This window comes from Mesocricetus auratus, unplaced genomic scaffold (genome assembly GCF_017639785.1).
Source record: "Mesocricetus auratus isolate SY011 unplaced genomic scaffold, BCM_Maur_2.0 Super-Scaffold_4256, whole genome shotgun sequence".
NCBI classification, from domain to species: domain Eukaryota; kingdom Metazoa; phylum Chordata; class Mammalia; order Rodentia; family Cricetidae; genus Mesocricetus; species Mesocricetus auratus.
Window position 1 is genome coordinate 36245573 of NW_024429182.1, and position 16623 is coordinate 36262195.

General features: G+C 46.1%; 1 protein-coding gene across 6 annotated transcripts in view; it reads left to right on the forward strand.

Annotated features, from left to right (window-relative positions):
- Tjp2 (tight junction protein 2) overlaps window positions 1–16623 on the forward strand; it is a 121246-nt gene that overhangs the window by 65590 nt on the left and 39033 nt on the right. The window contains exon 1 of one of the 6 annotated variants that reach the window (XM_005063737.4): window positions 13886–14018. The exons of 4 other annotated variants lie outside the window; for them this stretch is intronic. In XM_005063737.4, the coding sequence (XP_005063794.4) occupies window positions 13947–14018 (72 nt within the window). In that variant the 5' untranslated portion in view covers window positions 13886–13946. Of the gene's footprint in view, window positions 1–13885; window positions 14019–16623 lie in introns of those variants that run through there. One more of the 6 variants, XM_013116110.3, reaches the window with a different exon arrangement.

Sequence of the window (16623 nt, forward strand, 5' to 3'; positions counted from 1 at the left end):
AGTGTCGCTTTTCAGTTCTAAGCTCTGTGTGACCAGTTGCAGGTATGAAATTATTACTGGAGTCTTGGCTGGACTTTATTGAGATCAGAGACAATGGCGAGAGTTTATGACCTCTCTTTAACTGTGTCATCTAAGGCTGCCGGCTTTGGGCTGTGAACGTCACTTAGTGTCTTTGTCTGAGGGAGTAGCTAACACACTCAGGCTTAGGATCAAGAGGCAAAGATTTGGTGAGATGGGTCAGAGGGTGAAGTGCCTGCCTTGTCAGCCCAATGACCCATCTGCAGGGCCTGTGCAAAGCTGGAGTGGAGGGGAGAACGGACCCTGGAAAATTGTCTTCCGACCTTACATGTGCATACACACACGTACGCATGCGCAGCCACACAAATAATAGTTTAAAAAGTTGTTTTAAGGGGCTGGAGAGATGGCTCAGAGGATAAGAGCACTGACTGTTCCTCCAGAGGCCCTGAGTTCAATTCCCGGCAACCACATGGTGGCTCACAACCACCTTGAATGAGATCTGGTGCCCTATGCTGGCAGGCAGGACATATGCAGGCAGAACACTGTATACTTAATAAAATCTTTTTTTTAAAAAGTTGTTTTAAGAAGGACCATTTAAAAAAATTCTTCCACAGCACTGTGTGTCTCAGCCAACCCCTGTGTAGTTAGTGCTCCTGATAATAGTTAATAATCTACTTGGAGGATTATCTAAAGTAAGATTTTGATCCCAGCCAGCCTTCCCTTGCGGTATGTGTTTAGAAACTGTCAACAGTTTAGATTTTAGTTTATGGGAAGGTTAACCTGAAATTTGCATCACCACCCAAACAAGGTGAGTTTACTTAATTTCGGTGGATTATCTACCCACTGAGACCTATCTCTTGATAGTTAAACAAATACACGAACAAATCAAGCCATTGGAAACAGGATTATCACTTGACAGCTGCACCCTGAGGACAGACAGAGCTTGTTGGGGGCAGAAGTGAGAAAGAAGGCATCTGGAGGGTTGGCGTTGGAGGAGCCTGTGCGGTCCTCTTGGAGGTCAGCACTGTGTCTTAGTGATAACATGTAGGTCCATCAGTCATGCGTAGATGTCTACCAGGAACTCCCAAACCATAGTCTGCCACTTGTCTTTCTTCTGTTTTCCTCCCACCACCCCCCTCTCCCCTGAACCCCTCCCTCTCAGAGAATCTCCAGAAGAGGGCACCAGATCTTGACAGACGGCTGTGAGCCTCCATGTGGTTGCTGGGAATTGAACTCAGTACCTCTGGAAGAGCAGGCATCTTAGCTGCTGAGCCGTTTCTGCAGCCTCGAGATAGGGTCTCTCTTACTTGGTGCTTCACACACCAGGTTACTGCATACCGTTAGCTGGCTTACGTGCTTCTGGGAGTCCTCATGTCTGCCTCCCACCCAGGAGCTTGGGATTGTAAACACATGCTACCACATCTGGCTTTGTGTGGGTTCCGGGATTCTGTGGCAGTTGCCTTACCCATTGAGCCACTTCTTTTCCTAAATGGTCACATTTGAAAGTCATGTTTGTACCTGGAGTGGCTTGCACACTATGTGTTTTGGCTTTCTGTGGTTTCAGTTACCTGAAGTATGTAGTGGAAAAGTCAGGGAAGAAGTAAGTTCTGAATAATCTTTATTGCAGTGTACTGTTTTATTATTGTATATTTTTAAAATAGTTCCATTTGATTATTAGTAGTTGTAATCTTACTGTTCCTTAGTTTAGAAGTTATATTTTATCATGGATACTCACAGTGGATGGACAGGAAGAAACATTATGTTAGGTTCTGTGCTGTCTGGGGTTATAGGTTTCCACCTGGAGTCTTGGAATGGGTACCCCCTGAGGATGAGGAGGGTCAGCTGCCCCAAGGTCTTTCATGCCAGAAAAGCAGGACAGGTGTGGCTCAGCTACAAGCCATGGTAGAACAGAGGACTCAGGGCTCAGCTGCTGGAGTGATGGGCTTTGCCACCTCTTCCTGATAGCCAGTTACACTCTCGTGTGTCTCCTCCACACCTCGTGTGCATGTCATGACAAGCCCTGGGTCCTGCACCGTACACTGGTTCCCACAGGCCATCTCATCTGCAGTGTGGCCAGCCCCTGGGGCCAGCCGTCTTTGTGGGCTTTCAATCAAGCATTGATAATAGAGGCCAGGCAACCACTTTCCAACAGGGTGGGCCTGATTACAGCCTGCTGCACAGAGTCAGGTCTGATCACACCCCCACACCCCTGCAGCGGGCTACTAGAGGATCTTGTATCCACTTGCTCCCTCCGGTTTTGGAGGGCTGCACATCTATACTGCTTCAGCCACTGGACGTCTTACCTCTGCTCTGCCCGCTGGTGCTTGTTCAGCTGATGCCCTCTTCAGTTCTGCTGTGCCTGTCTGTTGCTGCTACACCAGGGAACGCAGGTGCTTAATGCAACTGTGGTTTAGTAGCTCATCTTTGGGCATCTCCAGGCTGTCCTGGCTCCTCCAAGACTCCTCTGCAACTAGGGCAGACGAGGTTTTCATCAACAACCCCCTTCCCGCCCCTGGAACCAGTTACATCATACCTCATGCCTCATCTCTGAGACCCAGGTCCTTCCAGTCCCTTGACGCCTCCACTCAGGGCCAGTCAGGAGATGCTCCAAATAGCCCATTTTGTTGGCTGTTCCCTCACTGAGTCTTTCTTCTTAGTGATGAGTTTCATGGCCAAGGGATGGGTGTGATGGCCCAATCAGGAGCACTTGCCCTGGATGAAGTCTGGGTTCTCCTGGTTGAGGGTCCTGGCTGTAGTTGAGATCAGGCGGCCGCAGGGTAGGGTGGACACTGAGTCTCAGTCTTGCCCTGTAGAGGAAGAGAAGGATGGGGTTGAAGTTTCTGACCACTCCTGATTGTGTTGGATGAACCCTTATAACTTTCCTTATAGTGGTATACGTTTTATGTTGTTGCGCGTGGACAACGATCAAGTGTAATGCCCATTTCATTTTTCCCTTTCTGTTTGTGAATCTGACCTTGGATTTTATGAGATCTTTCAGTGTACTCATTAAAAGCCCATTTCTAATATCTTGTATATTAATTTTGAACTTTGTATTTGGTACTGCATTACTGCGCCCCCTAGTGGATTTTACATCAGTTACCAGGCAGTAGCTTTTGCCAGGTTGCTGATAAGTGGGAAGTCTACAGAGGAAAGTTGTCTTCTTAGGCTCTAAGGTTATGTGCTCTTTCTAATTTTTGTTGCCAGCCCTGTATAGACTCAATAATAAAGTGTAACTCTGAATTGAAAACAATGTTGGTACCTGTCTGCAAAATGTTTCATGTAGAGACTGTCAGCGTGACTCAGGTCATGTTAATAGTATGTAATCTTGCAAGATGCTAGATTTATTTTATTCTGTGTGTGTGTGATTGTTTTGCCTGCCTTATATATGTGTACCATATGTGTGCCTGGTGCTGGAAGTCAAAAGAGGGCATCAGATACCCTGGAACTGGAGCCACCGTGTGGTGACAAATCTCTAAGCCACTGAACCGTCTGTTCGGCCTCATACAAGATGCAGGAACGTAGAGTCTAGGAACAGGCTATTTCAGGCTCCTGGAGTTTGTGTTTAAATTTTGTCATAAAAGCTTTGTCATCTTTTTCTGAAGCCATGGTCATTATTAGCAAGCCCAGTTATCTTCAGTGGCTTTGACTGTGAGGGCTTCTCTATGGAGGAAGCCTCGCTGTCCCTCCCACATCTCTGCTGCCTCCTCCCTCATCCCGCCCTCAGCCAGCAGCGCTTCGTTGATTTTCCTTTAGATTTCCTAATAGATGCAGCAGGCCCTCATCCGTGTGCAGTGTGCACCCCCCCACCCCAGAATAAATCACTTGTGCATCAAGTTATGGCTTTCTCGTTTTTTAAATAGTAATTTTATTCTTTGAGAATTTTACACAATGCATTTTGATCAGTCACCCTCTCCCAGCTTCTCACCCCCCACCCCGTTTTGTTTTTTTAAGGCAGGAATTTATTATGAATCCTAGGCTAGCCTCAGTAGCTCAGGCTAGCCTTGAACTCACAATAGCCCTCCTGCCTCAGCTCCAGTGCTAGGATTACAGATGTAATCAGCTAAAATAAGGTATTTTAAGTTCAACACAAGTATGCAGTTGAAGCCACAAGGTTGACAAAGTACTATAGGGTAATGGTTTAAAATAAAGTTAATAATTTTTTTCCTTGTGGTACTTGAATCCAGGGCATTATACATGCCAGAAAAATGCTCTGTCAGTGACCTACATGCTCTGACTTCATTTGTAACTTTCAAAGTGTCATTTGCATGTAAAAACAAACAAACAAAACCAAAACAATCCAAACACTTTAATATTACTAAAATCAATCTTAAAGTGTTAAACTGTTTTCAAAAATAGTCTCATTGCCCACCTTGTTCTAAAAGCATAAGAAACATCACATTTTGTTTACAAAGACCATAAATTTCTAAAGTCTGACTTTCTCCTTGATTGATTGAATTTTAATATGAGGTCTCATTTATGTAGCTCTAGCTGGCCTGGATCTTACTTTATAGATCAGGTTGGCCTCAAAACTTTTGGTAACCCCCCACACCCACACCCCACCCCGAGCCCTAGTGATGAAATTACAGATGTGTGTCACCAAGCCCAGCAAATACTTGATGAGCGCAGCTTTTTGATTTTGTTTTGTTTTGTTTTTGTTTTTTTTGGTGAGGTTGGACATTGAGCCGGGTGTCTTGGCATGCTGGGCAAGCAGCTGTGCTGATGAAGTTAACATGGCCCTTAGAGCTTCTTCTGAGCGCAGGCAACTTTTCACAATGTCTGTGCTCTTTAGCCCACACATCACAAACGTGGGGGTGGGGTCAGAAGCTGTTCACTCTAGTTTGTGTCACATGTTTGTACAGATTGGCTTTCTATGTATGAGTATTTGACTTGCATGTATGTGTGTACCTGGTGCCTCTGGGGGTCCAAGGAGGGTGTTGGATGCCCTGCATCTGGAGTTATAGATAGTTGTGAGCTGCTGGCAACTGAAGCTGAGTCTTCTGGAAGTCAGTAAGGGCTGAGCCATCTTTTCAGCCCTTGTATATATTTCATTCATTCATATATGCATATGTGTATATATATGCATATATATATATTTTTTTGAGACAGGGTTTTTCTGTGTAACAGCCCCAGCTGACTTGGAACTAGCTCTGTAGACTAGGGTGGTCTCGAACTCACAGAGATCTGCCTGCTCTGCCTCCCGAGTGCTGGGATTAAATTCATGCACCACCATCACCAGGCTGTAATACATATTTTAATACTAAAGCATGAGAAACCACTTAAACTACTATTTTAGGGGTATGGTTAACACTTTGTAGCTAAGTATAGCTATCTCAAGTTTTTAAGTAACTAAAATTAAGTAAAACTAGACATTGAATTCCCTGATCACAGTGGTCCCATGAGGCTAGTGGTCTCCGTGTTGAACAATACAACTATGGAATGTGGACAAGACAGAAAGCTCTTGGGTGCAAAGACTGTTAAGCACCGAGTTCTTCAGGGTTAGATGCTGTTCAGGGGCTCTAGGGGACCTCCCTCAGCTCAGGGCAGGCGGGGGATTCTGCACTTCTGTCATTCCAACTATTGCTTGGTACTGCAGTCTGAGGGTGGGCTCTCAAGGTTCCTGGGTCTCTTCTCCAGTAGGGAAGGTATGTCTGTTGCAGGCACCAGCTTTGCAGCCACCACCAGGCTCACTGATAAAGGGCAGAAGCACACGGTGTCTCTTTTCTGTGTGAGCCTTCCTCTGATGGTGCTGCAGGTCTGGGAGGATCAGTTTACCTTGTGTGTCATACCGGGCCAGCCCTGCAAGCAGTTCTCATGGGTGGCGTTTGAACCTGCCTTTTGACAAAGCAGTTTATAATTTTCTTTATCTTCATATCTATTATGGGGTGGCAGTTCGTATGTGTGTTTGCTGTTTGTAAAGTGAAGCTGTGTTTTAATGAGAAATGGGCTGAGTCAGATTGAAAATCACAGGTTAGACAGGGCTGTGTCTTTGTTGTCAAATTAGCACCTTCCTTTTGGGCTTATTAATGGCTTCTTTGTAATTACAAATGAGGGTGGTCTGTTTAAATTAAGCCTTGCAGCTTAGTGTAGGAGAGCTGTGAACATAGAGGTCTTAAATGTAATTATCTGCTGGTGTGTGTGTGTGTGTGTTATTAAACTGGAATATTTGCTGATTTGGATTCAAACTGTCACCAGTCCCCTATTATGGGTCTCACCATGAACAGTCATGGGACCCTAGGGTCTGAAGCCCAGGGAGTGGTTGCCAGTAGATGTTTTAGGGCATGGCGGGCATTTGGTAGAAATGGTAGTCTCTTCAGTGGAAAAACCGGTTGTGTGGCCCCACTGACCTGGGTTTAGTCCTTTCCACCTTTTATTTACAGGACTGCCACCAAGTTCCTTTACTTCCGTGTGTGTATGCTGGCTTGTGCGTGCGTGCGTGCGTGCGTGCGTGCGTATGTATGTATGTATGTATGTATGTATGTATGTATGTATGTGGGGTGTGTGGGTGTGTGGATGCCAGAGGATAACGACGGGTATGGTTCGTGAGGAGCCCTCTACCTCCTTGTTTCTTGTGTCTTGAGACAGTCTCTCACCTGGAGCTCACTGAGTAGGCTAGAGTGACTGACTTGCCAGTGAGTCCCTTCTAGTCTCTACTTCCCAGGTCCTGGGATTACAGACCACTCCATCACATGTGGCTTTCTTACATGTGAGGATGGCACATGTCCTCGGGCTCACATGGCAAGCACTTTACAGACTGAGCTCAGGCTGCCGGCTTCAGTCTCCTTTCTGTGCAACCCATTTGATACCCCGAATCCAGTGCATGCATGTCTGATGAGTATCTCACAGCAGCCCTAGAGAGGCGAGGTGGAGTGATGTTACAAACAGGCAAAGGAGGGGTGAGTGACTGGCTCACAGCACATGACAGGGCATAGGTTTGAGACCCTGCTTTCAGATTGTACAGGAGACGTAGTTTTGCTTTGAGACAGAGTCTCATGTAGTTAAGACTGGCCTCAAATTTGCCGTGTAGCAGAGGCTGGCCTTGAACTCCTGACCTCTTGCCTCTACTTCCCAATTGCTAGAATTACAGGCATGCACAACCATACCTTGTGCTGTGTTGTTTAATAAAATCCATTTTTGAGATGTAATAATTCATTTATCATGTAATCAAAACTGTGCAGCTAATAGTTTCTATTACATTTACAGTAATGCCACCATTACACACACACACACACAGTGACTCTCTAGGCAGCTACCATTCTTAGTCTCTCTCTCTCTCTCTCTCTCTCTCTCTCTCTCTCTCTCTCTCTCTCTCTCTCTCTCTCTCTCTCTCTCTCTCTCTCTCTCTCTCTCTCTCTCTCTCTCTCTCTCTCTCTCTCTCTCTCTCTCTCTCTCTCTCTCTCTCTCTCTCTCTCTCTCTCTCTCTCGTGTGGTGTTTCCATTCTTTTGGGCTCCAGGCTAATCTTAGTACCCGTAGGAGGACAATCAGGCAGATCTTTCTATCCTGGTTGTAGTTGGCCACACACAGCTTTGCGGGGTTGTGACAGGGTCATTATGGACGCCTTCATTTGCAGTGGGCATTGAGCTAACTTGATGCAAGCAGCATCCATCCACTCCTCACAGTTCTGAAGGGTCAGGATCTTAAGCCCCATCTGAAAGCTGAGGCAACCGCATCACTGGGTGTGGGTTCCAGGTCACAGCTTAAAGATGGCGGCAGGGAACTGTTTGGGGGCCAGGTGCGCGTGACTCCTGCAGAGTGCACAACATTGTAGTGAGGTGGGCACTAAGTTTGCAGTCGTTTTGAGGAGAAGTCTTGACTGGAAGTCTGGGGGTGGGTGTTGTTTGCTTTTGATGTTTAAGTTTTGAGGGACAGAGTCTCATTTGACCCAGCTGACCTCACACTAAACATATATCCCAGTTTAGTCTTAGATTTCTGATCCTCTTGCCTAAACCTTCCAAGTATGGGGATTTCAAGCCTGAACTATCATGGCTGGCTCTAGAAGTCTGGTTTTGGAATCTACGTTAATAGCCCCTCCCCCCATATATATAGTTTTATTTATTTTTATGTGTGTGCCTTGGTGACCAGAAGAGGGTGTTGGGTCCTCTGTAGATGAAGTTGCAGGAGACTATGAACCCTCCATGAGGACTCTGGGAACTGAGCTTGGCTCCTTTGAAGAAACAGCAGTGCTCTTCACTGCCGAGCCCCTAACCTATTTACATTAAAAATTGGTAATTATGCCCCCAGTGTGTCCTCACACCTTCTGTCATCTTGTCCTAATTTGTTATTAATTAAATATGTACCCCAAAATGTTTGCCTGAGGTAAATATAGTTTGGGTTAAAAAACAAAAAGTTCAGCTGGGAGGTGGTGGTGCACACCTTTAATCCCAGCTCTTGGGAGGCAGAGCCATGTGGATCTCCGAGATAAGACCAGGCTGATCTACAGAGTGAGTTCCAGGATAACCAGGGCTACACAGAGAACCCTGTCCTGAGAAAACAAAAAAACAAAACAAAAAAATCAAAACAAGCAAAAAAACAAAAAACAAAACAAAACAAGAAAAACAACAATACCCCCCCCCCCAAGAAAACCTTCATAACTAGTGTGCCTTAGCAATTGATCAGAGATGTCCATTATTCATGCTGGGAACCCATCAGAAACCCTTCTCTAACATTATTGTAAGAAACAGGTCTTGCTGTCTTGTTCAGACTGGCTTTGAAGACTTTGTCTCACGTGGCCAGCTGCTATCTTCTATGTGTCACTTTAAGAAAACATGGAGTTGGTCCATTGCCACACATGCCCTTCTACAAGAAGGGTGTTACTGTGGACATCAAGGGAATGGCCACTGTTCAGAAAGGAACACCCCACAAAGGTTACCATGGCAAAAGTGGAAGAGTCTACAGTATCACTGGCTGTTGACATTGTTGTAAGCAAGCCAAGTTAAGGGCAAGATTGTGGCCAAGAAAATTAATATGCAGATTGAGCATATGAAGCACTCAGAGTTTCCATAGCTTCCAGAAATGGGTGGAGGAAAATGACAAGAGGGAGAAGGAAGGAAAGAGAAGGTGCCTGTGTTCAGCTGCAGCAAGCAGCTTCCTCAGCCCAGGCCGGGAGACGCTCCCCCCTGAGAACCAGTGGGAAGCAGGGTGGAAGCCATGTTCCTGTGAACTGGTGACTACAGAGATACAGAAGAAATGAGCTCTAGACTGTGCACACATTCATTTCCTTATTAAACAGAACTGGTTTGTTCTCCCTCATCTCCACCCCCCCAAAAAACCCTTATTGTAGTATGAAAAACAGTTGAAGTGTTTTTATCTTGTTATCTTGGGTATAGGGGGGAAGCCCTTGTTGATTTATTTGACAAGTGTTTCTTGTCAGCAGAGGATGGCGAGCTCTCTCTCTCTCTCTCTCTCTCTCCCCCCCCTCCCTCCCTCCTTCTCTCTCTCAACTCTCCATCTCTGGAGTCCTGGGATTATGGTTTGAGTGAGCTACCTTTAATAGTACTTCATTGTCCAGACTGTTTCCTTGGGTTCTAGGAAAGGAATCCAGGCGTCCCTGCTAGGGAAGGTGGGCTGTGGCAGCAGGCTGCTGACAGGCTCTCCTCCTGGGATTGCAGTTGATTTTCTAATGATCCAGAATGAAGATGCCACAGGGACACTTTATATACAAAGATCCGGTCACCACTTAGTGGATGGTGTCATGGGGTTTCCACTCCAGTGTTAGACATTAAGGACCGTGATGACTCAATTTGGGCTTCTCCCCCCTTTCCCTTTTATCTTATTTTGAGGCAGGATCTGAATATGTAGCCCAGAATGACCTTGAATTGTTGGTCCTTCTGATTCTGCCTTCCTCCCAAGTGCTGGGATCAAGAGGCCACCGTACCCAATCTGCCCTCTTCTCCCTTCTCTCTGGCATCTTTCTCCTTTCTTCTCATCCCCTCCTCTATCACCCAAACACTCATCAAAGGCTCAGTGTATGGAATGCTTCCGTCACATCATGTCATCAGATTCAGATGCATCTGTGATAAAGGTGAACCATGGCTCTGAGTTCAGGCCAGCTTGGTTTACAGAGCTAGTTCTAGGATAGACAAAGCTACACAAAGAAACACTGTCTCAAAACACCAAAATAAAATAAAATAAAATGTAGAGAGAAGCCTTTTCCTTGCCAGCAGCTTTGGTTTATCCCCCACCAGTCTCCTGGGCTCTGCCGCGTTGTAGTCCCCAAATAACACACAAGACGCTGTATTAATTATGAAGCTGTTGGCCTTGCTTGTTTCTCACTGGTTATCTCTGACTTAAGTATTTACCCCATAATTGTTAATCTAAGTATTTCTCTTACCGGAGAAGTTTACAGGCTTCTATCCCTATGGCGGTTACATCTTGACTCCCTGTTTTCTCCTACCCAGAGTCCTCCTCGACTCCTAGTCCCACCTATCTTGCTTTCCTATTGGCCAACCGTGCTTTATTGACATATACACAGGACTTCCCCATCAAGAAAAGAAAGAAAGAAAGAAAGAAAGAAAGAAAGAAAGAAAGAAAGAAAGAAAGAAAGGGGGACAGGTGCAGCTAACCCATGGAGTACAGCATTCCTTGAGAGTCGGTATACCAGCCCTCAGATGCAGTGCTCTGCTCAGGGCCAGTGGCTTCCTTCCCTCCCAGTCTCTGTAATCACCTTGTGGCCTATTCCCCTGGGTAGTTATACATTCTCAAGGCTCCCGAGCAGGAGATCAATTTCAACATGCTCATGTAGAAGAGCATGCTGTAAGTTCATGCTCTTGGACCAGAATGTGCTCTTCCCTCCACGTAGAATGCCTCTCTGCTGGACTGGTTTGTCCCCCTTCAGCCAGAAGTGCCTGAAAACAGGTGGGGGAGAAGGTACCTCCTACGGTTGGTACTTGCCTCCCTCCACTCCAGCCTGCTGTCTCAGTTCACTTTACGGACTTAATTATGTATGCAGTATTCTGCCTGCATATATGCATGCAGGCCAGAAGAGGGCACCAGATCTCATTGTAGATGGTTGTGAGCCACCGTGTGGTTGCTGGGAATTGAACTCAGGACCCCAGGAAGAGCAGCAGGTACTCTTAACCTCTGAGCCATCTCTCCTACCCCCCACCGCCCCAGTTTACTTTATGTAAGTACTTGCTCTTAGGCTGTCAGCCTGTCTACCTGCCTCAGCCAGTCACTGAGCTGATTCCTACCTCAGAGTCTTTTTTTTTTTTTTTTTTTTTTTTTTTGGTTTTTCGAGACAGGGTTTCTCTGTATTGTTTTGGAGCCTGTCCTGGAACTCACTCGGTAGACCAGGCTGGTCTCGAACTCACAGTGATCTGCCTGTCTCTGCCTCCCGAGTGCTGGGATTAAAGGCTTGCGCCACCAACGCCCAGCCTACCTCAGAGTCTTTGAACCTACCTGCTGGTCCCTTTCCCTGGACAGCTCTTCAGACTTCCTTATGATTAATTCTTTCCACTTTGATATCCATAGCATTCATGGTACTTGGTGGCTGCGCATATGCTCCCAGCTCCTGGGAAGGAGACAGAAGCAGGAACATAGTTCAAGGCCAACCTGGGACACATTCAAGTCCTGCCTTAAAATGAAATACAGATTCCAGGAGAGAGCAAGAGGGTTGTGTTGTTTCTTCCATTGAAGCTTTCCTTCTCTCTGACAGAAGAACATTTGGTTCATATCCCCCAGGGTTTCAGCAGCGTCTGCCAACTGGTTGATACTGGACGAGTATAGGTTGAATGAATGAACTTTGTGTTTCCCTCTGCTATGGCACTTACACTGGGTTAGAATAATTTGCTTACACTTCCCACCACTCCACTGACCGGGACTGCCTTGGGGGAATGACTCAAGAGTTGTTCATCTTGCAGTATATGGCTGCCGTGTAGTAAATGTTTCTTGACTATAAATGTGAATGTTAGGAATCTATGGAAGGTGCACCTGAAATTCCTGATCATTGCCTGGAGGCAGCCTTCCTGCAAGTGCCCTTCTGGTGTCACCAGTGGAAGTGCTAGTGGGGACAGGCTATGGTTGTTCCGATGTTTCCAAGGCTGGTCTCCACAGTTCTGCACTCCAGGGTGGGTAGGGGTGTGGAGGGAGGATGGGGCTTGCTTCATTTGTGACTGCTGCTGGTCCTCTGAGGTTAGCGGTGGGAAAGGGCATAGCACCTCCAACGCTCCAGAACTGTACTCACCTTTGTGGCTTTAAAGCTTACTTTTTGGATCTTGGAGAGATGGCTTAGCTAATAAATACATCACTGGCTGCCCTTCTGTAAGACCTGACTTCAGTTCCCAGCACCCACACAGTGGCTGGCTAAGGTCTGTAACTCCCGTTCCAGGGAATCTTATGCCCTCTTCTGGCCTCCATGGGCATGCCTAGGCATACATTTGGTGCACAGTTATGCATGTAGACAAAACACTCTACTACACATAAAAGTAAGTAAATAAATAAATAAATCATAGAAAAGAAAGAAAAACCAAAACCTCAAATTAACCTTTTGGTATTCAAATTGTCTCCTGTACCGTAGCCGTGGTGTGCTCCAGATTTAGAGCTATGTCCAGTGTCAAACCAGGTGGCAAATTCTTCTCTCGTAAGCAGCTCGGCCTGTTGACAAGACACTCAGTGGTGACAGGACACTTCTGAAAACGTGCGTTGGGTTGCAAACCCAGGCACCCTTATGTTCAGAATTCAAAACTACACAAAGAAGCAAGGACAGAGAGCTCTTTGTTGTTTCTTTATCTAAGTTTATGGTAAGTTTGGAAGAGACAGGAAAAAAGCAAAGAACTCTGCTGAGCAAGTTCTCTGTCCCTGTGGCAGTGCCGACCTGTGCCAGCTCCCCTAGTTGTCACCAAGAATGTATGCCATGTCTCTGGGTGCCTTTTGATTGGTCAACACCAGCAGGTTGGTTTAGTCGTAAATGTCCTGCTGTTTTACATTTCCTGTATGCAGTGAGTCTGTGAACAAGTTACTTCTCTGTTCCTTTCCATAGCCCTTCTCTTGTTTACAGTCATTCTTGGTTCCCCATCCCAGGAGTCCCTTATACACTAAAACACGCAGAATCTCAAGTCCCTTTATGTGAAATGGTGTAATGTTCATGGAATTTCATGTAATCCCAGCTGTCTTTAGGTTCCTTATAACACCTAATGTAATGGAAATGCTACATAAGTCTTGTATTATTTAGGAAACAATTGCCCCAGAAGGCTGTACATGTTTAGTACAGACAAATTTCTTTTGTCTTGCCTTGCTTTTTTTGTGCTGAGACAGTATCTCCCCATAGAGTACAAGCTAGCCTCGAACTGTCGATCTTCCCGCTCCCACTGTCTCAGCCTCCCCAGAGCCAGGGGGCAGGTTGTTTTTTGTGTCTTAAAAATTTCAAGGTTTTTTAATATTTTTATTCATGTGTGTGTCCTTGAGTGTTTGCATGTATGCCGCGTGTGTGCAGGAGCTCACGGTGGTCCTGGATTCCTTGAACTATAGAGTTTCCAGGCAATTGTGAGCCACTTTTAATGTGAGTTCTAGAAATTGGACTCAGGTCTCTTAACCACTGAGCCATCTTTCTAGCTCCGAATTTTTGGATCACACTCATAGGATCTGTGGATATGGCCGGCCAGTAGTACTTAATAAGTCACAGCTAAGTACTGAGTGCTTTTCCTCGGCCGGAAGAAGTGCGCACCCCAGTGCTGTCCTCCTTGTGTGGGAGGGAGGGAGGAAAAGAGGGCTGCTGAGGTGGTGTGCGTCCGGACTGCTTTCTTCCTGCCTCACAAGTAGCGCTTTTCAAGGCGCTTGGCATCCCTGCTGTATGGATGTGTCACTGTGAGATGACAACGGGATTTGCTGGGAATGTGGGCCACTATTGTATCCGCCTTACGTAACCACGTGGAGTGGTGGAAATGGGCGAGCAGCCTGGGAGGTAGGCAGTGACCAGCCCTGACTCCGCGGAGCCATGAAGGCCACTCAGGTATTCCAGAGGATGTGGGTCCAGACAGTGAAAAAGTTGGAGAGGTGGAAAGGCCACGTGAGTCCTTCAGCTTTCTCTTTCTTTCCCAAGCTTGCTCTGCCGGAGGGGAGGGGGGCAAGCCCTTCACACACTGGCACAGTGACTCCTTTATCCTCGGATTTATTTGTGTCTTGGCAGCTTTCAGGAACAAATTGTGAGATTGCATGCAGAGTGTGGCTTGCAGTCAATGGTAGAATTTTAAATACTCGTCTTATTTTGAGCAGATCAAGGTGAGATTGATAGCCGCTCACTGGGTGTGTGAGTCAGACTGCTGGTTCCCATGTGTTGGCAATCTCAGAGAGCTTGGCTTCTTGGGGACAGATTAACGTACTGCTTTGTGTGTGTCTGAGAATTTTGTGTTTGGGATCAAACATTTAACCTTCATATCCTGTAGAAGCCTGTATCTCGATGGTGGGGCTTCCCATTACAGGAGTAATTTCTGACATTAGCTTTAGTGCTCAGGGCACTGTTGCACAGATATCTGCTGTGTGCTTTGGACTGTGATTGCGTCCTTAAAGCAGCTTGGGGTGAACTTTTGTTGTTGGTGGTCTCTCTCACTGGGAAGCAGCAACATAGGGACACCGAGCTTAAAAGTTGGCCGTCAGGGTCATTACAGACTTAGTTATCTGCCTGTGGTTGGTTTTAAATGCTTCCTCTTGTGTTGGGGGACGGAGTGCATGCGTGTAAGGGGCTTGTATGTGAAGTTCAGGGGTCAGTTTCCGGTGTCGTTCTTCAGGGGCTGGTTTTTGAGACTGGGTCTCTCTCATAGAGCCTGGCGCTTGCCAAGTCTGCGAGACCGGCTAGCCATCAGGTCCCCTTCTGTTTTCATCTCCCCAGTGCTGGGACTACGGGTGGTTTTGCCTAGGTTCTACGGACTAAACTCATGTCCTTGTACTAACGCAGCAAGCACTTTTTACCAGCTGAACTGTCTTCTCAGCTTTACCCGATAGTTATCTGTTTGATCGAGGTTTTCCCAAGAAAATGAACTCTGTAAAAGGCCTAAAAATAACAGCTTGAATTAACTATTTGCCTTAGTCTCAGTCTGTAAATAACCTATACACAGAGCTTATTTGCAGTGGGCCACATAGCTCCTAAGTATCCATGGAGTGACTTCTAGGGATGACTTGTTCTAATATGGAGGATGCTACCACTAATGTCCCTTTTACAGACAGTAAAGTGATGAGAGGAAATCGCGGGAAGCACGCGGAAGCTGCTTCTGGTGGCTGAAATCTCATGCTGAGGTTGAAAGGTGCCAGAGCCCTGATCTCTGAGGAGATTGGAGTTGTTGTCCTTCTGTGACTTTACCTGTTCTAGAGTCTATGCCACCTTCATTTTCCTAGCAAAGTTGCCTTTTAACCTTTAAAAAGGGAAGAAAGGCACTGAGGAGCACCCTGGGCTGCCCCACACAGTGCTCTCTCAAGCAGAGAGTAACCAGAAGTGGCACTAATTCGAAGTGATGAGTTTCCAGACTTTCAAAGCTTGGCTCCAGCGATGTACACCTCTTAGACTTCCCCAAACAGTGCTAGCAACTGGGGACCAAGTGTCCGGGTACCAGAGTCTGTGGGAGACGGTTCTCATTCAAACCACCAGGACAGCAAACAACCAAAGAACTGTCACATTTAATAGAAATTTCCTTTAAGAACATTTACAAGTAATAGAAATTGTTGTCTTAGTCATAGTCATAGAATGAGAATAGATAGTGCATTTATCTCTTGGCCTATTGGAAAGGAAAAAGACCACCTATTCTGTATGCATGACATCGTGTTCTAGGAAACCATGGGACAAAGATGAGCCAGACATCAAAATTTCACTTAAAAATCTTTCTTCATCATCATCATCATCATCATCATCATCATCATCCAGATCTCACTGTGCACTCTTACCCGGCCTGGAGTGGGCTCACTACACCAGGCTGATCTTGAACTCTATCTGCTTCTGTCTCTCAGATACTAGGATTTCAGGTGTGCTCTACATGCATGGATTTTTTAAAAAAATTTAAACATTTAAAAACATCAATTAGTATAGGGACCCTCCCTCCCTCCCTCCCTCCCTTCGTTTTCTTTTTGGGATAGGGTCTCACTTTGTAGCTCTGGCTGGTCTGAAACTCACAGAGATCTGTCTGCGTCTGCCTCATGAGTGCTGTGGTTAAAGACGTGTGCCATCATCACTGCCCAACAGTTAAATAGAAAATCTGGGCTGGGGATATAACTTAGTGGTAGAACATGGTGCCTCATACATGCAAGACTCTGGGTTTGATCCCAGCATGACAAAAGAAAAGAAGACACCCCTCCCCCAGCAAAGAACCAAAATCAAAAAAGTGGTCATGATAAACGAACAGTTTGGGTGGTTCCCATAGTTTTATCTTAATCCTTTCAGGATGTTTGTGTATTGCTTTGTATGGATGCAGGCGCCTTCTTAACTCAGCATCCTGCCTCCCCCACCACCCCGCCCGGTCCCCCCACACCCATAGCCAAGACTTTGCCTACCCCTCATACATCTCTGTATCTTTTTGATCCTAGAAATAATATAAATTGTAGTTTTTTTAATCTTTGAGAGAGAATTCCTATCTCTTGGAGTCAGATGGTATTTGCTGTGGGAATGTCCCAGAATTGAACACATAGGG